Source organism: Centruroides sculpturatus, unplaced genomic scaffold (assembly GCF_000671375.1).
Source record: "Centruroides sculpturatus isolate CEXI.00-Female unplaced genomic scaffold, Cexi_2.0 scaffold58, whole genome shotgun sequence".
NCBI lineage: Eukaryota > Metazoa > Arthropoda > Arachnida > Scorpiones > Buthidae > Centruroides > Centruroides sculpturatus.
In genome coordinates, this window is record NW_019384407.1 from 23,987 (window position 1) to 47,791 (window position 23,805).

General features: G+C 34.2%; 3 protein-coding genes across 3 annotated transcripts; all 3 read left to right on the plus strand.

Moving 5' to 3' along the window:
• Window positions 1–1,354: 1,354 nt before the first annotated feature.
• On the plus strand, window positions 1,355–4,160 carry LOC111618887. The gene is made up of 5 exons (XM_023360511.1): window positions 1,355–1,766; window positions 1,841–1,905; window positions 1,976–2,065; window positions 2,327–2,356; window positions 3,382–4,160. Exons 1-5 carry the CDS (start codon window positions 1,625–1,627, stop codon window positions 3,673–3,675), a joined length of 621 nt encoding a protein of 206 aa, XP_023216279.1. The 5' UTR covers window positions 1,355–1,624; the 3' UTR covers window positions 3,676–4,160.
• Window positions 4,161–7,652: 3,492 nt separating this feature from the next.
• On the plus strand, window positions 7,653–13,857 carry LOC111618892 (glycine receptor subunit alpha-4-like). The gene is made up of 7 exons (XM_023360518.1): window positions 7,653–7,710; window positions 10,407–10,474; window positions 10,915–11,141; window positions 12,042–12,124; window positions 12,201–12,359; window positions 13,149–13,474; window positions 13,554–13,857. The coding sequence occupies exons 1-7, from the start codon at window positions 7,653–7,655 to the stop codon at window positions 13,773–13,775; spliced, it is 1,143 nt and encodes a 380-aa protein (XP_023216286.1). The 3' UTR covers window positions 13,776–13,857.
• A 5,249-nt stretch (window positions 13,858–19,106) lies between these two features.
• Window positions 19,107–23,543, plus strand: LOC111618905 (galectin-6-like). The gene is made up of 9 exons (XM_023360531.1): window positions 19,107–19,247; window positions 19,343–19,431; window positions 19,720–19,933; window positions 20,011–20,139; window positions 20,205–20,293; window positions 20,371–20,692; window positions 21,744–21,818; window positions 21,902–21,990; window positions 22,991–23,543. The coding sequence occupies exons 1-9, from the start codon at window positions 19,182–19,184 to the stop codon at window positions 23,313–23,315; spliced, it is 1,398 nt and encodes a 465-aa protein (XP_023216299.1). The 5' UTR covers window positions 19,107–19,181; the 3' UTR covers window positions 23,316–23,543.
• Window positions 23,544–23,805: the final 262 nt, after the last annotated feature.

The following is a 23,805-nucleotide window of genomic DNA, read 5'->3' on the forward strand; positions in this document are numbered from 1 at the left end:
AAATAAAAATGTAATGTTCGTTTGTTCCTACCGATTCCTTTGAAATTTTGACACAACGCTGCATTCGAATACGCACGTGTTTTTATATAATATACATGTCGAAATTCAACCCCACTGAAGGAAGATGGTTAGGATTAAGGCTTACGGTAAAGAACTCTGCTTCTATTTATACTATTTTAGATGCGGGTTTTTGCGTTTTAATAGGGTACGTCAAGAGAATGTACACTAAGAAGAAATTTTTCGAAAAATTTGCCCCCCCACGGGAAAGTGTTATAAATTTATAATAGATACATTTTGAGCCACAACAACGCGTGGCGGGGTCTGCTAGTAGATTTATAAATTACTAGCAGATGAGCCCATCGTTGCCTGGGTAGAAAATAATACCAAAGATTAAGATTAGAGTACGAAATACTCTATTAGATTATTTCGTACTTTTAACCCTTTATTACATTATAGTACTTGTAGTATATACTGTATATATAGTACTTATATTATACTGCACCACTAAAAGAATCGAGAATATTGTGACGATGTTAGAATTAGTTTGGTTTATTTGGTTACGACAATGCGACACGTGAGCTATCTGCCGAGGGGATGCATCCTAGGAAGACTTACGGGAAGCTGGACATTATTTAAATGTTGCTAACGTGAAAGAAACCCTGAAAACTCCACGTGGTCGGCCCATTGAACCCACGACTAACTACCGGTGTTCGGTTGTTTTATCCACTCGGCTACTGGAGAGCACTTATTAGAATTAAGAAAGTACCGTTCAGAAATAAAAAAAAAACCCCGAGTTACACGTGGAAAATTAAATACCTTCAATTCCACGCGGACAAATAATATGTACTGTACATAAACGAAAGACAAAGTGTGTGACAATTGAAAAAAAAATCGATAAAACGTTATCATTTTTTAATATTTTCAATACGTGGAATATCAATAATTATTTTAGTCAATTATTCCCGAAGAGTGTGCAAATTTCCCCAAATTACGGGATTTTATCGAAAAATTCCCTATCTGAAACCGGCCTAAGAGACGCTGTTTTGTACTGTACGTATGGCGCGATATTAGAAGTATTTCATAGTATTGAATTTTTTTTATTAACAGAGTATTCGCCCATCTCTAGGATACATGTTACTAGTTTTGCGTATCACTAGCATGTATTATTAATATTTTAATACCTAGTCTACTGGCGGTTTTGGAGCATGTTAGATTGGTACTCAGCTGGCTAGAAGCATCCGCAACTCCGCCTACTTTTACAGAAAACATTCCTCATTACCGATTTAAACCAAAAGAATGTACAAGAGATTCGGTCACACGTAATAATTAAATATATAAAATTCTAAAATATCGAACAATAACGCGCACGTAATTTACGCTTTTAATTACTTTCCGTCTCGCCATTTTCCTCTGGAGATACGTTATTAGAAACGAAACGATATCTAATTAATCGATAGAAAAAAAGTATTATTAAAGGTTTATTTCATTAATTATTGATTAAAAAAAACTACGAACAGTCTCCTGTACGAGAATATTTTAAATTTCGGTGGCAGTGCAAGTACTAAGCTCACACAGCTGCAGTTCTGCAAATACAAATAGTAAATTACGACACACGAAAGTCAAAATGGCAGACTTAGCTCTAATACATCGCATTTTCTGGACCGTTGTTGCGAGTTTTGCGTATTTTAATTCGGCTAAATGCGATGATAGAAATTGTCCCAAAATCCAAGAGAACATGGCCAACGTCTGTTACGACTTAAAATGCCGTAAGTACGACTTTTAATACGAAGATTTAGCGTATACTGTACGAACTTATATTTAAACTACGAAAAATTTCCAGAAAATATTATGAAAACCAAAACTTTCGAGTGCATTTTAGGAAAATCGGAAGAGAATTCGGTCAAGGTATTACTGGTTTTTTTTGTACGCAATTTTGCAGAATGGGTAATGCGTTAATTAATGCCTTCTTTTGCAGTACACCGACGCTGCCTACTGCCTGCAAGACGTTTATTTAGAAGTTAAAACAAATCGTACTAAATTATGTAGTTGCCAACATATTCAAAAAGTAAGAAAATATAATTTTTTAAATATTCCGCAAAGTATTACCTGTTAAAATTCATTAAAGATTTCACACGAGGAAGAGAAAGTATCTTCTACTATACTACGGGCTCGTACCCAAGGAAGACACTATCTTCCTTAGGTGAAATATTTAAAAAGTAACCTGTAATAACGGCCATTTCTTTTTAAATTTTATATAATTCTAAGACTTAAAATCCTTCTAAACCGATTAATTTGTGTTTTTTTTTTTCCTCTCCCTAATAATTAGGCTTATGACTGCATCTTAAAAGGAGATAAAGTGAGTAATATTTTAAAAATTATTGATAGTTTTACATTTTGTACATAATGCAAATTTGTATTCGTGTATAATATTAAATTAAAAATGGCGTATACAGTCAGACACGTCACAACTTTGGGCAGGGACGGATTTGCACGAGCTACAAAAATTGCAGCTTGCTTACTTCACATCTTTACATGTGGAAAGACCATTATATATTGGAGTGCAATTTGAAAAAAAAATTGTAGACCTATAAATCCTTACTGTCGTCCGTCCGTCTGTCTTTTCTTGATCTCGAGAACGAAGTTAGATAGATGAAAAACGAGAAGAGATGGAAATCTTAGAGGCATGAGGCCACCATTAACTATATACGAACTTCCGCTTTAGATCGGAAGTCACGTTATTTCAATTCAAAAGTTTTTCTCCGAAAGGTGTTAGATGGATAACCGGCAGGACTCTATTGGCAAAGGAAAAGTATGACGTGAAGGGGGCAAGACACTACTAATTTGAGGTGGAGAGCATATATTTTAAATTAAATAAATTTAAAATGTGATTAAAAAATTTTAATCCTGGATTGCAATTTTTAAAGGACTTTTTTGTCATGGAATTCTACTGAATGAGCCGAGCTTTGCCGAACTCTAGTAAGGGGCGTAGGCCTACACCTGAAATATATGAAAGTCTAATAAAATATTAGTGTTAGAGGTTATTTTATAATCAAAGTGGCTTTAAAATGTCCTCACATTAAACCAAAACTACTGTGTATAATGTGAACTGCCTCCACCATCAAAGCTCAACTCTATTGTATAGTGTAAAGGAAGCTAGCAAAACACAGCTGTAGTTTTAGCACCATTGAATTGTAGTGTCCAAACTGAGTTAGCCACATAAGACAGGTCTGACAATCTGACAGTGTATATATATAGAGAGAAAGAGAAATAAGAATTTTAAATAATTATATAGTTATTTATGTATTATTTTATTGATTGCTTGTATAACAAAATTATAACAACATTGCCGAGTTATTTTTCAATTTTACAATTTGTGTTAAGGTCTGTCTGCTATTGAATTATTCTCAAGAAAATCTCTGTAAGGAAGGTATCAAACCCGAAACACCAGAGGTTACAACCACCACTACACAAAAGACTACAGTGGTAACTACGACCGAGTCAAAATACGAATCTACGACACTTCCACCCGAAAAAGAAAACGAAATTCCGGACGGAGGACCGAAAAAGATGGTAAAAGGTTCAGCTTCACCCGTTACAACTTTATCCGTTTTCATTTTAATTATGTTGTCGTGTTTCTCTGTTGCCATTTTCGAGTGGTTACGTACTTTTACATAAATAGATATTTAGTACAGGGTTGCCGTAATTAAATTTTTCTTATTCGGAGAGCAGCTCGATCTAATAACCAGAACGTCGCCAAATTTGGTAGTCAGACTAATTATAAGATGAAAGGTAGTATGGTTCTCGTGGACTAAACACTGCAACCTCGATAAGAATAACAGAACCTGTCTGAAGGAACGTGTTGCGCAAGTCGATAATTATCAGTAAGAATGCCTTTCTGACGCTTTCTCTTCACTTTATAATGCGTGGTCACCGTATTATTTTCCAAAGCATGGGCTTGCTCGGCTACAACAGCTCCACGTTACTTCTCTCGGCGAGTTTCGGCATTAAAATCATTTTGCGGAATCCCGCTTTCCATGTTCTAATTAATCTACCTACCAAATTTGGCGATGTTCCGGTTGTTAGATCGAGCTATAGAAGACCCCGAAGAAGGAAAATTTAATTACATCAACCCTGTACTTAATAAAATAAATAAATGACAATTATTGTACTTGTGTGATAAAAAATAGAAACCGAAGTTTATTCAAATTTTATGATTTGTTAAATTTAAAAATAAGTAATAAATAATAAACTTCTATTTGTCTAGACACTATTTTTAAACTAATAACAATAGAACCTGGGTTAAGCGAACGTTCTCTGAACGGAGACTTTGTCCTCCTAAACCAGGTAATTTTTCGGGGGTGGTCTGTCCGGATATTTTGGGCACCGTCCCTCACTATGGCCCTGGCCGATGCCACGATGGACTCGCTAAAATAAGTCCTTCTATTGTCCACAGGGTGGAAAGTTGAAAAAAAAAAAAAAAAAAAACTCGCTAAAATAAGTCCTTCTATTGTCCACAGGGTGGAAAGTTGAAAAAAAAAAAAAAAAAAATAGATGTTTCAGTAACGAGGAGTATCATGAATTCAACAAACATTAATATCATAGAGATTAATATCAGTATAAAAACAATAAATAAGCATTAACAACACTAGGGAACACGATTTTGCACGCAAAAACCTTCCAATCGGAAAATTTTTTTATATTATTTGAAAAATAGTGCAATTATTGGTGAATAATCAATTCGTTCAAAGCAGTGGTGAGAGGATTTCTGGAAAACAGGAAAAAACTATGAATATCTAGTGTCAGAGTCACTGAAATTGGTTACAGTATGACCTTAAAGATTCATCTTCTCCATTCTCATCTCGATATATTTCCACAGAACGTGTGCTGTGAGCGACGAATGGAGAACGATTCTACCAGGACATTTCTGAAATGAAAGGGACGACGGGACCCAACCATGCTAAGGTTAATCCTCAACAACCATTTATTAATTAACTGGCGACAGAATTTATTGAAGAATTAAACAGATTAAACGTTTATATTGTAAAATATACAAACAGAACAAAAGTAGTCGGATAATTATAATTATTATACTGTATTATTTCATCTATTATTAAAATTACAATGGCCTGTACAAATTACATGATTTTAATACACAAGTATTCGGTTACTATAGAAATTATAGAAAAGGCGAAGAGTGAGGCGGGTCGTTCACAAATACCAGGTTCTACTCTCCACCGAAAGTCGTTGATTTTATCCGTTTTATATACAAATAAAATCAATAAAACATATTTTTTCATCACCTACTTACCAAATAATCAGTAATATACATCGCTCTTGTATCACGTTTTATATAATAGAGTAAATTTCGGGGTTCCTATAAATTCCCACTGTCTGCCTTTCCTTAATCTCGAGAAGGGTGTTAGATAGATGAAATTCGAGACTAGAAGTGGAAAGCTTAGAAGCCGAAGGCCCCGATTAAGTGAATACGAACTTCCGATTCAAACCGGAAGTCACGTTATTCAATTCGAAAATTTTCCTCCCAAAGGAGTTAAATGTTTTCTCTGATTATATTTTTGTAGCCGAGACAACACCTAAAATACATTAATTCAAATAATTAAATTTTGTACGATTGTTGGCAGTAAACAAACGCAGCACGGAAACTAAAGTTTGGAAGTTTTAAAAATCATTTTATGGAATATTAACTATTGTTTTAACCCAGGGAGACCTCGAAGTCTGTGTTTATTTACTGTACGTGTTTGATTTTCATAAATATTTTTCTCACGTATCGATACTTTTAATTCCTCTGTTTGGACTTACGCACGTGACTTTGGTATTGTTGTCATGGGATGAGACTACCAGTCTTCCTCTGCAGTTCAATCTTTTCGTGTACTTTTAAAGAATAAAGATTTGAAGCTAAATATAAATGTATTTAAAATTCGATGTACGGGACGTTTGCTGAAGTTGGATAAATAGTATTTGAAGGGTTGTTTGTTTGATTACGACACGTGGGTGATCTGCCGCGGGGATGCCCACGAGAGGACTTCTACGGGAAACTGGTACCTATTTAAGTGTTAAAAACGTAAAAAAAACGAGGACTCTACGTGCAGAGGAAGTTTAATAAGCTTTTGGCCCGTTGGTGAGGCACGAACTCAAGACTAGTGTGTTCGATGGTTTTATTGCTGCATCGGAGGGTTTTAAAACTGTATTAAATTTGAGAGACGATAGAAATTAGGACCTATAAGGTTTACAGATTAAAATCTGCCGATTATATAATAATTGTAATCAATTAAAACGAGAGAAAATACATTAATGTACAGTACTTGCAACGACTTTAAGGCCAGTAGTTGTGAATTTATTCAAAATTGAAGGTTTCCGTAGTCCTCATCGCAAACACTAAATCTATTAAATATTTTCTTTCAAATTGGTTCATTGGTGTTGGAGATATTAACGATTAAATTTGGCACTTTAACATTACACGTGTGTCCGAGCTCTATGATAAAACTCAATTACGAAGCCCTTTCTATAATATTCAAAGTTACAGTAAACAACTTCCATAGTAATTAAAATAAATCAAATTGATTTGTTGTACCCAAATCTTAATGTATTTTGTGGGCAAGTCCAGGATTCTATTGATCATCATCGAATTGAACAGTGAAATATTTGATGAATTCCAGAGAAAAAAAAAAAATTACCTCAAATCTTTAACAATATATCCATGTATAAGAACAGGTTTGTAAGGGGTCCAATAAAGAATTACAAACCTGTTCTTATACATTGCCAACATTTATAATATAAATAAAATAAATAAATTATTTTTAATAATCGAAAAAAATTTAAAAAGTTTACCTAATAATAATATATTTGAATCTTATAGTTAACTCTAGTCAGTCTTACACAAAGGCAGAGCCTTCCTTAAACAGATTGGATCTATTGGACCTAAAGAGCCTCGGCTTTCTGAGGTCTCCACGAAGAGAGAAAATTGTTCCCTATTTTGTGAGAATTTTAGGTTTTTTTTTTAAAAAAAAAATTATGTCAATCGGACCAGGCATTATTTTCAACCGGGGTGCCTCAACGATACTTCGAAGAATGCCTCGAAATGTAGTGTTCAGCAGCGCCTTAACACGCCATTACGTGTTACTAAAAAGTAGGTAAACTGGTATTTCTTGCCATTGTTTACAGTAGACAAACTAATTTTTCAAAGCAAATTCTAACTTTGAAAAAGGTTTCAACAGAGATTTGAGTAAATCAATAGTGAAATTGTGCTTAATACTAAAAATAACCGCACAGAAATTTTTAATTCAATGTATATTAATTAATCTAAAGAACTATAATTATGTTTATAAATATCACGTTACGAATATAACACAATATTAACTACAAGAGTTTTTCTAAAAAAAGTATTAGCCTATCGGATCATTTACAAATATTTAAAGCGCGTTATTGCAGATTTACAAGCAGATAATTTAAACAATAGACGAATATCGATGCCATTAACTGCTTCTATTTTGGCAAACATCGATCACTATAACTGCCATGTATGTTTTAAAACATGCGATTTATGCGCAATGAAAACTCACCAAACAAATTATATTGATTACTTTCCAACACACGAGCATTCGTCTGTTTTATTGACTGTTTATGCCTTCATCAAAATGGACTACAGAATTGTACCGGAAGATTATAACTCGCATTTCGCGCCAATTGTTAACAGTAAGTTTATTTATACAGAAATATTTTATAAGTGTCTTGGATATAACGTAATACTAATATAATTTAATCTTAGTGTTAAGATTGGCACATTAGCTAGCGAGGGTTTCGTTTGAGGTAGCTCAAAACAATACTCCGACGAAGCGCCGTTTGGATAACCCGTAAACAAAGGAGACATTCACGAGCATCCATTTGAAGCGGGATTTGAACCCACCATCTCACCAATTTTAAATTCTGCAGCTAAACTGTTACTCGGATAACTCGAGCAATGTGCATTACAGTACATTTTGCCATTGATAGAAATTATCACAATATAACTGCATGGCTTAAAAGCGAAGTGTCTCTTATTTCACTAAATCGCCCATAAAATACAGGGGTACTTCGCTTTAACGCGCTTCGCATATCATTCCTACCTCGCGACCATCAATGGTTCCGAGCGAAAGTGTACGTTTGGAGGATTTTCGCTGTGTATTCATTTTCGGCGTTTGCCTCGCTCTTATGGGGCTTTCTGTATTACATATTTTATTTATTATTTTTACTTTTTCATCGTTTTTTAGACCTAGGTTTTTTAAATGCTAGTGTAAATAGGTTCTCAGAATTTTATACGCATGGCAAACGAAAACAAAAACCCATCATTCGATTTATTGCGGTGGTCTGAAACTAACCCGCCGTATTAGCGAGGTATACCCCTATTAATTTAAAACATAGGGCCTAAGTTCTATTATTAGTCAATAATAATAGAACTTAAGTGAAAATTCACAAGGATCGTGTGACGTTATCGAAATTTACACGATACATATTTTCGAGAACCCACCAGTGGCCGAGCGAGTACCCTGAACACTGGGAGTTCGGTCGTGGGTTCGCGCCTCCCTCGGACGGGCTGGCCACGTGGAGTTTTCCGGGTTTTCTCCACGTCTGTATAACGCCTAAATAGGGGACAGTTTCCCTTAGAAAGACCTCCCGGAAGGCATCCCCCATAGGCAGATCGCCCAAGTGTTGCGTTTCCATAACTTAAACATATTTTCGATAACGTCACGCGCGTATAAAAATATGTATTGTTTTTTTTTTTTGGTTTCAAATCATCATTAACAAGAGTTGCAAAATTTATTTCATACGCGAGTTAATTATTTATGAAATTTTATAAAATATAAATCCATCACGAAAGCCAACGTTTAAAATACAATGGCTTTCGTGATGGATTTGTATTTACAGCCAGCAGCCATACTAGATTTAAATCATTCTAATCAATATGTTACAGTTGTTCAGGGAAAAAATAACTATTATCGTTTAATTATTTAAACTATAAACGATGACAATAAAGTAGCGATTTTCATAGAATTACATTTTACGATTCGAAAGAAAATACTAGTAGTTGAAAATTAAAAACTATAAACGATTTTACAATAGTAAAACACGATCCGAATCGATTTTTATTCGGTCAAGGTTAGCAAATAATATTTTTCTGCAAGATGATCCAAAAGCCTTTCATGTTGCATGATTTGGCGGCACATTTGCATGTAAATCATTCGGTTATTATTAGATTTAGACAGCACAAACCAGATCAATAGTGGATCTAAAAATCTTTCGAAGGGTGCAGAAAGGGAAAAAAATATGCCTTATAAAATCTTTTACAGTCGGAAGTACCCGGCTTTACTAGGAAACCTCCTAGAAAGGGTACAGAGCTGCAGCCTGCCACCTCCTAAATCTGTCCCAAAGTAGCACCGTTTGGTAGTACTTTGTATATAGTACTACCAAACGGACCTTTATAGTAACAGGACCTTTAATAAAATGTGTCGCGGTTTTTCTGCACATTTTTACGAGAAAATTTGAGAATGAGAAATATGCAGAATTATTATAACAGAAGGAATGGTCGAAAATGACCACCGAGATTTTTATATTTTCGGACTCGGGGACATTGAAATGTCGAGAAAGACAGAAAAACCCCTGAATTTTTTTGCGTGTATGGATGTCAGTGTGCGTATATGTAGGTGTTGGCACGATTATGTTCACCCTGTTTGAAGCTTAATGACACCCGTGCTTTTTGTCGAAATTTTCTGAAATTTTGCAGGAAGGTTTGTGTATTAGGGGGATTGATGCTATTAAAGTTTGGAGGTTAAAGGTCGACGAGGTGGTGAGATAAAGTCGGTCTTGTGCATCTCCAATAACGTCGGACTTACTCGTTATTAGCATTCACAATTTTTTTTTATAAAACCCATCCCTGTTCATTATAAAATGGCAAAAAAAAGCTTAAAATATAAAAAGTTTTTAAAATAAAATAACAAATGGGAGCCACCAAAATTTAAAATGTTGCCGGGAAAGTGGAGCAACTCGTTGCTGGTTTTATTAAGCAAGCTTTGAGATTTAATAACATATTACAAGAGTTTTTTTTTGGTGATTCACACATTTAGAAGTGTGAACTCAGTAAAAAAAAACTATTTTAACATTTAAAATTTTATGTTGTGTATTAATACACAAATATTAGTTTCATTTTAACCAGTAATGTAAGGTTCAAATGAGCTATACTTTTACTGATCTACAACACAAACACAAGTACAGTATACACTGTAACTAAATATAATACGGACCTAATATAATAAAATCATATTAATTTTCCTACAATCTTTGTTGGAGCATTGACAGGCCTTAACTTTTTATTAAAAAGATTATTTTGGTTAATGTTTCTATTTTATTCGTTACAGATTCTCCCGTCTCCGTATACACATCTTGCCAAGTGATAGGTATCGACAATATCAACGAAATTAGCATGGTAAGTGAAGATCGATTAAGCAATGAGCACAACACACGCGAAGATCTATTAATAATATATAATGTGTATGTACAGGATGTTCCGTAAGTCTGGAGCCACAGAACTTACGGGCAAAGGGCAAAGCGCCGAATAAAATTAAGCGAATTCGAGTTGTTTCCAGATGAGGACCCGCAGTCGGCGTGAATCTGGACACGGTATATTAAATCCTTCGCCAACTTTACGCCAAATCCTTTATTTTGGTGGTGTGGACCCGCAGTAGGTTCACGTCACCAAAATAACTCCAATTCAGTTCCATTTTACACGGCGTCATGTTTTATCCGTACAAGAACAAACAAAGATCTAACACGGCTCCTATGGTTCCAGACTTGCAAGAGGACCCTGTATATTTTGCAGCTTCTTTTTTTTAAGTTGCAGTTTCTAACACGCTATTCTTTTCTTAGGATTTTCGTATTCTTCTATTTCTGATCACGGTTTGGAAAGATCCGAGATTAAATTTAGAGAGATATGTGGCGAAATATCCGGTGCTCTTTCCCGAAAACGAAACAGATAAAATTTGGAAACCTTACTTATCTTTTCCCAACAGCAAACAAGCAGAAAGATTTAATATTGGATACGGACACACGGTTTTGAAAATTCTACCCGATCAATCGTTGTATAATGTAGCCAGGTATGGTATGTTTCTAGATTTTTATATACATAAATATCATTCAAAGGCGTTCACACTCGTAGTCATAACATACGGACACGAGAAAAATAACGTGCCCGTAATGTGGAATAAAAATTTCATATAATTGAATAGGAAATTTTAAATCATAAACATAAAACTCGCATAGTTTAATAGGGTTTGCAAGTGTAAAATACCGCATGTATTAATATAATGTTTGCTGTATACGGCAACACGATCTGTCGAAGAGAAATGCCTCCCGGGAGGGCTTTCTTTGGGCCTACATTTGGGTGTTACACAGGTGAAAAAAGCCTTGAAAACTCCCAATTTCCCGCATTTGCTGGAATCCCGTGCAAACGTGGAATTTGCACAAGCTTTAGCGCGGCCTCGACTGCTTGTGTTATAAGTACAGGTGTGAACGGCTTTAATTTTTAATTTTAAAAAATATTATTATTATTATTATTATTATTTAAACTTTCATTTTAATTACGTGGCGCTTTCGTTTCATATAAAACGTAAAATGACTTACTATATTTAACAAGAGAGGGCGGCCTAGCGGTTCTGCCTTCTGCCAAATTGCTTAGTAATTATAATCTTATAATAGCCCAATAGAGAACCCGCTATTCGTTTGGTATTTGAATATTTTACAAATACCGAATTTGACATTCTTAACTTCTGTTTTTCTCAATAAACATTGAAAACATTCCAATAGTTCCTTAAGACGTGGCCTAAAGTAAATAAATCGAAGTTCGACGGCCATTCACTTAAAGAAACTTTGAATAACTTCCAAAAAAAAAAAATCTTCTATAGTAAGCTGTTTTCAAAGAAAGCGAACAACAAACAATGCTAATTGTTAATTTTCCAGATTTCAAATGAATTAATATACTTTTATTTTCTGTTTAGAATCAATTTTATTGTCAATTGTATGATGAATCTGCACAATTTTCCCATGGACGTTCAGCATTGTACCTTTTTAATATCATTTAGTAAGTCATTTAAATTTTAATACTACCGATAACCTTATCTAGAGAATACTTTAAATGATTTTATTTAATAATAAAGTGGCGAATACGGATCGAGAAGCAATACTGAAATGGATGGGAGAAAAAGATAGTCCTTATCGAAATTACGGAAGAAGTATTCATCTCCGAAATATGAATCTGTTGAAATTTGAAATTATAGACGTCACAACGAACAAACTAATGCAAAGATGGGTTAGCGGTAAGTCATTTATTACTGGGCCTTTTCCGATAACAGAAAACGCGTTATAAAATAATATTTTTATATTCTAATCGGTTAAATTATATACTGTATTTACATAATATTCTGTTTTATTTTCCTTATAAACTGTGGAATATTTACTATATAAAAAGGTGTGTAGTGTACATATATACCCTATATTTAAGTTAACCATATAGCCGCTGTATATGTTAGGGAGGCATAAGAATACAGTATTAGAAAGGCTTATGTGGGGTATAGCACAAAATAAAGGTTGGGAAACACTGCTATATAGTATACCATAAATATAATACAGTATATGGTGAAGTATAATAATGTATATATATATATATTTAATGTTATATTATAGGGATATATACTGTATATTCATTAATTGTATACAGCACGGGGAACCGAACGTTGCATTACTTTATTATTAATTACACGTGCAACATGCAAAACTGTGACGTAAACAATACGGTTCGCTACGCAACACTGTTGTCCGGGCATTATGTTTTTATAAACACTGTAACGCATCGTAACGATTTCCTGCAAATCCACCCACATCCGTATTACGTAATTTATGTACGGCCTATTGACCTGTTAAGTTACAAATTCCAATCGGAAGATTTGGAATTCGAACCCAGAGCAGTCTTAATGGCGCGATGTTGCAAAATTTATTTGGTCTGTAAATCTGAATTACTCCGATGGGCTAGACTAGATTTAATTATTGGGGCTGTAAGAAAATTCAATATGGCCTACCTAACAGTTATTTTACGATGTCTTTTATAGGTAATTTCACGCTGTTGTGCGCCAATTTTACCTTTATACGGCGCCTGACCGGTAACATGATGAACATTTATATTCCCAGTACATTGGTGGTGGTGCTTTCCTGGCTCTCATTCTGGATCGATATCAACGCAGCGCCCGCTCGTATCACACTAGGAGTCACTTCAATCCTTACCCTAGTGACGCATTTAGTTCAGTCCAGAAGTTTCGTCCCCCCCGCGGACTATCTGAAGGCTTTGGATGTCTGGTTTATAGTTTGTATACTTATGGTATTCTTTTCTTTAGTGGAATACGCTTTAGGATACGAATCTTCCAAGGGAAAAATGAAGGTATTTCACAATATTTCGTAAAACAACCTACTCTAACGTGAAATTTCATATATCTTGTCCGTTTTTTTGTATTTTCTAGGCGAAGGTCATCAACATTCGGCCATCTTGCGCGCAAACGGACGATAAGAGAGTGTCAAAGAAAGTGGCGAAAACGTGGTTGTCGTACTTGAGAGACAAAACACAAGGATTTATGAAGGAAAAAGATGTCAATTGTTACGACAGAGCGTCCAGAATTGTGTTTCCAACTCTGTTCGCCCTCTTTTCTTTGTCCTATTGGACTTATTATTTAAGCAGCAGATAATAAAATCGAATTAGTGAATTGTTGTAACAGAAGCACGATTGTGAGAATAACGTAACTTTGTATACTGAATAAATATTGAAGTTATTTTTTAAATTATTCGTCCTCACCTATTATCAATAAGTTTAATGAAATACGGCAACGGGCGGGAGACTTTCTATGGATGAAACTCGCCCCTTTTTAGATGGTAATTAATTTTAATAAAATATAAGATACCCCGGGTGCTTATTATTATTGTATTTTATTACTGTATTTTTGACGATCTTGAATTGCGTTAATTTGAAAAAAAAAATTTCATTAAAATAACATAATTAAGATATTGTAAAATTTAATACAAGTAAAAAATATCCAGCAACGAATTGCTTGCCTTTCCCGGCAACATTTGGTGGCGCAATCTGTTAACATTAAAAAAAAAGGTTTAATTTTGAGGATAGGTGTGGGTTTTATAAAAAAAAAAAAAAAAATTGTAAATGCTAATAAGGAGTAAAATCGTTTTTAGAAAATGGACTTTCGAATCCTCCAAAAGTATCTCCAGGATCAAAAGGGTCAGAGGATCACAGTTTGGCAACCACAGTAGCATTGTATGATAAATTATTGTAGTGTCAATGACGATGGCTTTAAAATTTTAATTACGAAGGTTACGCTTGTCATTATCATGCCAATATACGTTCCTCTTACGACATCGATAACAGAGCAAATGCTCCAACTTTACTGGACGTGCGATTTCGGGACCGGAAAATACAAGTTTCCTTTATACGATTCTTAAATTTGGCTTATTCTACAGGTTAATTTCAACACGTTACAAAACAATACGAAAAACTAGTAATAAAAATAATACGAATAACAGATAGAACACTTGTTTCATACCGTAATATCTTGCTGGTTTGCATGTTAGATCCTCTGCCTGTGTCTTTATCTCACTTTTCCGGTTTCTTCCACATTCAATCACGTGATTAACCAGCACGCTCGTCTTCAGGAGAGAAAAACTGTAACAGCATGCAAATCATCCAGACACGTGACTAGAATGCGTAACAATATAACTTCAATTTTGTCAAACTAATATTTGTAATGACACACCTCAAAAATTGCGTTAATTTTTTTTCTTTTCTTTTTTGTACTTTTCCCTTGTCTGTTCATTATTACCAATAGGGTAGTCTTTCCAGAAACATTATGCAAATGAATGACTTAACTGTTTAAATGGAAAACACGTCATTCTTATCGAATACTTGAGTGTTATCCTCGTAAAATGAGCATTAGTTTATTGAGGAAATTTATTTCCTGGTGTGCCTTAAGAGAATAAGTTGCTTAGCGATCAGAAAAAGCAATCTCCAGCAACGTTGAATTTAGAGCGTTAGTGTCATAGAGATGACAGACTAAATGAGAGCCAAAGATTCGAATCGGATTTGAACCCGGATCCTTCGTGGCGGTGTAGACGATCATTTTGCCGCTCGGCTGGCAAACTATTCAATTAATTTCATTCAACATTCTCTGTAATTATTATTTTATTGATTCATCACACCGTGCATTGAAATTATCGTGACCATAAACGATTAAATTTATGGAATCGATTGTATTTCCGATCAATTAGACAATGAAATAACCGAATTATTTGAAATTCAATAGATTTTAACTTCATATAGAAATATCTTTGAAAGTAAATAACCTAGTTTGTCTTATCTTTGAAACGTATTTTTGATATTTTAAGGCAAACAAAGGGTTACTTTGCTTTGCACGCCAACCAGCGGTTCTTACAAGAACGAAACGTAGTTTCCGTTTATTAATTAAAAGGTTCCTCGTGCAGAATACAACTACGAAGTCAAGTTTATTTTAAAAACAAGTAAAATTATTACAGACCTAAACAGGCCTAGGCCTTAACAAAGTAAAAACTAAATAAATTGAAAAAGGTAGGCATAAAAGCAAGTGCGGAAAACTTGCCATCCATTGTCAAAATGAAACTTAAAATTTTGATTGAGAAAATTAATTAATATTACAACACTATATTCTTACCTAAAGCTTTAGATATGGAAAGTACCACAATCCTTTTCGGCATGCTTTATGCAATCGTGCGATGTTGATTGGACGAAAAGGAAAAGCGGCCATTTTTGTTTCGAAGTTTCCGTGTAGTCAACAATTACAAAGATAATAAATACTAATTTGGATGAAATTGCGGATTTATGACAAATAATCGTATCGTTTTAACGAAATATAATGTCAAAATTGTAAATACATTTCAATTAATATCTGGTAATAGCTAAAAGTAGACTATATGACATAACTTATAAAACAGTAGTTCTCTGTAATAATTATTGTTTTCTAATAATAATTCTGATTTCTAAATGTTACGAAACTATTTAGATGTTTACATAATTTAAAAAACATATATATTTAAACTTTANACATTTTGTAGAAGCAAACATATCCAAAGCACTATAATTCAATAAAAAACAGCTCACTCAAAAACTCACCAACACTGACGAACGTCGGAAGCGCCCCCCAAAAGAAAATATATAAATCTTAAGGCAAATCTTTTGTCTTCATTTTATATTAATTTGTTATATTTTACTAGGGGAGCTTTGGCCCCTTATTCCCAATATTGACCGTTCATTGACCTTAGGATGGCGTAAAAACTCCACATATTATAATCGTAATTCTCAAAGTAATTCGAGGCAAACATTGGAAATAAAGGTAGAGTCCCTACAGCTGAAGACTAGCTTCACTTTCACCTTTCTACATGCGTAAATGATGTATAATCGTGTACACAACTGTTAAGTTTGTCATAATTTTATTTATTTCTAACATTATAAACGAGGGGATTAACTAAGCAAGCCGGTGCCTACACACTGCACCTACAGATATGATACAGATGAATCATACCTCTCTCCATTTTATCCGGAAAAAAATAAAAACCTTCGAGTTTATTGTTCAACATCCGAATTAGTTTTAATACCGTAATAGATATTAATGGCGCCACCTCTTATATTTTTTCTTTAACAATTACTAAATAAAGCACAATTAATAAAAACACATACTTTGTGACTAAACCATTGGTAATAAATTCGACTTTTTGGCATAATAACCAAGCCAGAAAATTTTAAAAATAACGTCTAACAGAGAAAGTAAAGTGGATATCCTCTTGACTCAATAAAAAGAAAGAATTTCCAAAAATTTTTAACCGTATCGTGTATATATTTTGGCAATTCTTATTCGGCTGAGACAATTGTAGATCTAAATTACATATATCAAGGACAAGATGTGCGAGGTGAGACTGGAGCCATCGTTTTATGCTGTATCCGGTCTGGCACCAAAGCCGCTGACGTCATAGACAGGTCTGAAAGTTTAATCACTATATCGACCTTGAGGAAATTGTTAACTTGTTTCAAAATTAGCTTATTGTAGTAAAAATTTCCGGTATAAATAAGTCCAAAGATTTATTTCCTTAATATTAATTCCCATTATTTTAATTTGTGTGTGTGTTTTTTTTAGCTCTTTCCTCCCTGTGGGCACTTACAGGCCTTTTTTCTATACCCATCGTGGGTTTAGCAGGATGACAGGTGAAAAATTCCTGAAGTCACTCGCCCGGATTTGATTCCTCGTCCCCCAGAGCGGTAGGACCACTCTTTAACAGCCTCGGCCATCTGCTAATAACAATTAAAATTCATAATAATAAACTTGTGTAATGTTACATTCAGTAGTTAATTCATATTCGTGTATAACGAAAGCCTCGAATGGAACCCAAACCCAATCTATAGTGTCATATTTTATTAAATAGAAGACTAAATTTAAGGAGCCCTCCGGGCCAAACGACAGCGTTGCCTTCTAATGACACAACATTTAAGCTTAACGGAACAAACAATTCGACAGAATAATTTATAATATGACTATTCGATTTCGAGTTAAACTTAAATGTAAAATATCAGAACAATGTGCTCTGTCATTTATTAAACACAGTACCAGTTCTTACACAATAAAACATAAGATAAGGAATTTCAACTTGTATATTTTTGAAATTCCTCGTTTTGTAATAAAATATAATAAGTAATAAATGTGTAACACGAGGTGAATAATCCATAATCTTATTATACACAGGCCTAAATATACTTAACAATTAGCATTACATAAGACAAAATGAGTAAATTAGAATATTTAAATTATGCTTCAACTGTTGACACTTGCACAAAGTTACTTAAAAATATCTCGTTTGATGCCCAAATAAATACACTATAGGCCTACACTACACTATTAAGTGACTATTACTCAGGGAGATTCTGGAATCACTAATTTACTCATGACATACAGTAGGCCTAATACCCAGAATTTAGTCTAATTTTAAATTAAAAATACTTTAAATATCTTGTATATTAAATATAATTTTTATTTTAGAATTGTTCTATAAAAATGTGATATAATTAGACTTAAATTTTTTACGTAGCCTTGACTTTTCCATTAGTCTAGTTTGTGTCTACTTAGTATTGTTTGTACTGTACATCTGTATGTTATTAGCATTATATTATCAATAATTTAAACATAATTTAAGCATATAATTATGTGTAATTGTGTGTAATTGTTTAAGACAAAGTATAAGATCAGTTCTTTTTTTTTGAACTGTTCACATTAGAACAGCAATTCACTTCTAAACTTTCGTGAATTTCCTACATGAATCTGCCCTCATACAGCCTTAAAAATTGGTTTACACACCCCTTTATAAACATTCTTTATATATGTAGATGTATAGTCAATTGTTTAGTAAGTTCTTTATTGAAAGTTTGAAGTACAGGTAGGCCTCCTGCTAATTAATTCCAGACAATCATTAAAGCTTTATACAACAACTAACGAACAATAAAGATAATAAAAACCGTTCGACTCTATCGACTTCTTTCAATACTACTTTATTTCTATAGATTTTTATTCCAAGTACAAACCTCCGAACAACTACCACGGACGGGAATATTATAAAAATATCCGTTGTGTGGAAGTTATACTGTATGTATGTATTTTTGTTTAAAAAATGGACGTTGTTGGAGGTGCGTCTGTACTAAAGCGTGTCTTTTAATTAACACGTTCTCGTGTTATCAAACTCGACAATACACGAATTTGGCAACGTGACCGTTAAAAAAGTTAAGAATAATTAAAATAGGGCAAGAACACTCACAAAACTATTTATTTCGAATGACAAAAGAACTGGAAATCTGTTCGAGTCGACAAAATTCCTTTCCAACTAAGCGATATAACAATATTTACTAATATCGAAAGGAATGTAACACCTGTTAATCTACGTCACCGCCACTTGTATTAAACGTCACACTCGTATCGAACCAACCAGAATCGAGCACATTTGGGCGGTTTCGGTACGTGGATTGCTACCAAACCAAACGGCATATTTGTTTGTTGTAAAGAAAGTGGCGGACAAGAATGACTCTTCTCGATAAACTGATACAGAAAGCCGATATTGAAGCGGGTTTGCATTACAGAAATCCGGTAAATTCTTTAATTAATTATTCATTTTTTTAACTAAGTTAACACGGCGTGTATCTTTATTTTCCATTTTTTGTAATTTTTTTTTTACCGTTTAGTCGCTGCCGTGCATCTGTGGATTACCCGGTGGACTTAACATAGGTAGCAAGATCTACATCAAGGGAATTGTGCCCAACGATTGTTCCGGGCAAGTTTTTAAGTGGTTAAAATTAAATTTTTAAGAAATATCTTAAGAAAATAGACGCGCGAGACGTCATTTATTATCGGCATGTTGACGTGATGTTGGAATGTATCCAATGTTTGAGGTGTGGAGAACGTCATACTATTTTGGCAGCGTCGGTGTCGCGTGCAATGTAGAGAATAACGGACAGCTTTGATAATATAATATTAATGATTCATATGCATAATAATTCATTCGAGAATTTCTCGTGCGAAACTGTCTTGTTAATTATCCTTTCCTTTTACTAAAATACAGGTTTTCTGTGAACCTGCAAAGAGGTGCCTGTGACGAAACTGCTGATATATATTTCCATTTTAATCCACGATTTCCCAGTGATGCCGGTAGACAAGTTGTTAGAAACAGTAGATATAAAGAAGAATGGGGTAAGGAAGAAACGGATGGGGAATCCCCGTTCGTGCCTGGAAAGCCTTTTTTCATGATACTCACTTCTTACAGAAATACCTACGAGGTATTGAGAATTCAAGATCTCGACTCTAATAACTCAAAAATTGCTGCGTAATATTTAAATTAGTCCTTCTTTGACAGGTTGAAGTCAATGGAGATCTGTTCTGCAGCTTTACCCACAGAGAAAATTTATCGTTAACGAACGTAACTCATCTCTGTATTGAGGGGAATCTCATTGTGCAGTCACTTCACATACCAGTAGAAACAATGGTAAGTTGCAAACATGAAAATTCTTTCATTTTAATCATCGATTAATGGTTCGATATCTTCTTAAGCCGAAACATTTGAGATTAGCCATACCAGGAAATGCCAAAATTGGAGATATATACAACATCAGAGGAACTGTGAATCACGGTGCAGAGCAGTGAGTGTCACATTTTTTTTTTTTTTCTATTTGTTCTCACCTCCCACTCAAAAAATAACATTGTTTTTCCTTTTTAGATTTGTGACAAACATCCAGTGTGGTCCTGGAAAGCACGACGACATCGTATTGCATTTTAACCCCCGTTTTGAAGACCGTAATGTCGTACGTAACACGAGATCCGATGATAATTGGGGAAGCGAAGAAAAGAAAGGCAAGATGCCCTTTGAGGAGGGTGAACAATTTTATCTTCAGATTGCTGTTTCGTCAGAAGAATTTAATATTAGAGTGAACAAAAGTTCCTTCGCCCTATTCTCACATCGTTTAGACGTTTCTTACGCTTCCGTACTGTATATCGAAGGTGATGTTAATATAGAAGACGTGTGGATCGATCGCACACCGGTAAGTAGTGTTTACATATTAATACTATTAAGCTGTCAAATGCGTGTTGTTTTCATCAATCTTCGTGAATTCCATACACATACTTTCATTGTAAAAAAGCACAAATCACTTTTTAATCTATTCGGTAACGAAGTATTTAGCATTACAACACGGTCTTTTACAAATACAAACAACAAGATGTCTCGTAACTAATTAGATATGGATCCTTTCTTGTTTGTCTTTGAGTCTTGCGAGAACAAAAGCCCACTCATTCAACGAATGCATTGTGAAGAATGAAACCAATTAAAGACCAGTTATTTATACCCGAATTATGCGGTATTTTTTTTAAATGCCCCAACACCACAAAACAATATAAAGCGAGGTGTTCTGCAACCACGCGATAAATAGATTAGACCTGTATCAACGCATTTGTAATTTGTTCTACACTTTTCATTATTCTTCTTATGGATGATGCATCTTTGTGATCGATTTCTTTCGCTGTGAGGCTCCTATTGTAAAACAAAAAGGATGCTTCTTATCTTAACTTTCCACTGACAAATCTTCCATTATGTGTAGTTCAGTGTTTCATTCTCCTGTTCGGTGAAGAACTGGGAATGTTAAGAATAAATTTAAAAAAGAAAAATCAGTTTGATCCATTGTTTTAAACCTGACAGCTGGAATGATTTATATTAGAAATCAACATCAACTTTAAAAATGGAAGCTAACTTTCCCGTTCTTACTATTTATATTATGTCGGTCAGTAACAGCTTCTTGTCAATTTTGGAGAAGGTTCAAAATATTTTCCTACCGACGACACACATCTCTTCCGTCTGAGTCGTTTTTACTCTTTGATTTGCGACTTCTATTTCCGAAACTATGACTACCTTTTTGGAAGAGACTTGTTTTGTCTAAGAATACTGGATCACAAAAGAAATAACTATTTTCTGCATTCCTCCCTCCCCAGGCGGAAATTACACGTGACATTTTCCAAAATAAATCGCACTATTTGGTACACCAGGCGAATTAATGTCTCCTGACATGATAAATTGTTTATATAACAATTTATTTTCAGACCCATCTGCAGGCGGAAAGTTCGCAAGAAGGAATTAAGAATCTGCAGAAATCCAAATTTCAGACATTTTTTCCGGTATTTACAAAGTTTTTTTTTTAAATAAATTACAAAAGAAAAAAATTCTCAGATTAATCTCTGCTTTTATTTCACTATTTCAGGAGCTTCCAGTTACTTCTAGAATAATAAATGGGCTAAAAGCGGGAAATATCGTCGTTATATCGGGTATAATCGATAAACAGCCTGAAAGGTTAGTGTAAATTTTTCTTATATTGTAATTCTAAACTTAAAATACTTATACGGAACTAAAAACACGCGGTAAATGGTTCCTTCCCAATTGTTTGTCTTGGAAAGAATCCCTTTGACCTTCTTAAACAACAAGCAGATCGTCAACCGTGACACGTGGGCATAAGTGTTAACTAGGAAGGTATGAACGTGTGTGTGAAGTACTAAATATGAATTTAGTACTAAATATGAATTTAGTACTTCACTAAATGTGACTTGAATGGGTTTTTTAAAACAAAAAATCGCTCCCTTCCGAAGTTTTCCTTCTGTTTAGGCAGGTTTTACTGTACTTAATATTCACGTAGCGAAGTACTGTACTTCACAACTAAGTACTGTATTGTGTTGCAATACTTAAGTTACGCTTACATTACTTAGTACTTCAATACTTACAGTAATAACACAGGTTTTATTGTATTTGGTATTCACCTAGTGAAATATTACTTACTATATTAAAATACTGCAGTAAAACCTGTGTTACTACTGTAAATGCTTTTGTGTTGTATTTCACTAAGTGAATATTAAATACAGTAAAACTTGAATAAAACGGAAAATACACACGATTCATACTAAACTAATATTCACTTTTATCTTCATGGGACGTTTACGTGTTCTATAAATTTATTTTTAGCAAAAATTCCGTTAATAGACAGACATATTACAAAAATAACTGATTTTGCAACAGTCAATGTCATTCAAATGTCGAGATGAATGATTGATGCCATAATTAGAAGTTTTGATAACGTCGTTAAGTGACAGGCGATGATTTACTTCATAATTCGGGTGTATAATTATACGGGCCGTTGTTTTAATATGCAAGAATTAAGGCCCAGTCGAGATACTTGAACTTACTCCAGGCCTCCATGCCTTCGAATTACATTTACGATCCAAAATATCGAATTCTGGACCTACCACAGTACTGGGCATTTTGCCCATTGTTAAACGTTTTCTTTCTTCCTGTCTTTCAGAATGGCAGTCAATCTACAATGCGATAACAGCAAACACGCGGATATCGCTTTACACTACAATCCAAGATGGTCGTCGGGCAACGATATGATCGTCATTAACAGTCGACAAGACGAGAAATGGGGCGAAGAAGTTCGCGTTACGGGAAAATTTCCGTTTTCGGCGGGAGTCCATTTTGAAATTCAGATTTTGTGCCAGAATGAAAGCTATTCGATTCTGGTCAACGGAATACAGAGTTCCGTTTTACCTCACAGAATGGAATTGGATCGAGTGGATCACATCAGCGTCGAAGGATCTGCAGCAGTTCACAGAATTTTGGTAGTGTAGAATTATAGGGGAAAAATTTTTTTTTCCTTCCCTCTGAATGAACTGGGTTTGTATTTTGCTAGATTTCTATACAGTAACACGTTTCTAAAATATCTGTAAAAAAGATTTATATAATCAATTAATGAGTGCTAGACTAATTTTGTAATACCCACAACGTAACCACTCTTTTTAGCACTGATAATTGTGAAAATTTGTTAATTTTTAATAAAAAAATTTTTTATAAATTAACTATTGGTATGGCTTTGTATCCTTTCAAGACCATCAGTGTTGTGGTACTTGAACCGATCCTGGGTTCGTGACTGACCAAACGAGCTATGGTTTTCCAAGTTTACTTCATGTACGGGTACCTAATACCTAAATACGGGGCAAATTTCCCTTTCTAAAGTCCTCTAAGTGTTCCATCAATTTAATCCTTGTATCCTTATGACTGTGGTTTTTATTTGTTTTATCACTTCTTACACAAAATCAATTTTATAATTCATATGAAACT

Coding starts and splice junctions, on each gene's coding strand:
- LOC111618887 (XM_023360511.1), top strand. CDS start 1,625: ATGGCAGACTTAGCTCTAATACATCGCATTTTCTGGACCGTTGTTGCG. Junction 1,767..1,840: donor CTGTTACGACTTAAAATGCC/GTAAGTACGACT, acceptor AAAAATTTCCAG/AAAATATTATGAAAACCAAA. Junction 1,906..1,975: donor CGGAAGAGAATTCGGTCAAG/GTATTACTGGTT, acceptor CTTCTTTTGCAG/TACACCGACGCTGCCTACTG.
- LOC111618892 (XM_023360518.1), top strand. CDS start 7,653: ATGGACTACAGAATTGTACCGGAAGATTATAACTCGCATTTCGCGCCA. Junction 12,360..13,148: donor AATGCAAAGATGGGTTAGCG/GTAAGTCATTTA, acceptor TGTCTTTTATAG/GTAATTTCACGCTGTTGTGC. Junction 13,475..13,553: donor CTTCCAAGGGAAAAATGAAG/GTATTTCACAAT, acceptor TGTATTTTCTAG/GCGAAGGTCATCAACATTCG.
- LOC111618905 (XM_023360531.1), top strand. CDS start 19,182: ATGACTCTTCTCGATAAACTGATACAGAAAGCCGATATTGAAGCGGGT. Junction 20,693..21,743: donor TGTGGATCGATCGCACACCG/GTAAGTAGTGTT, acceptor ATTTATTTTCAG/ACCCATCTGCAGGCGGAAAG. Junction 21,991..22,990: donor ATCGATAAACAGCCTGAAAG/GTTAGTGTAAAT, acceptor CCTGTCTTTCAG/AATGGCAGTCAATCTACAAT.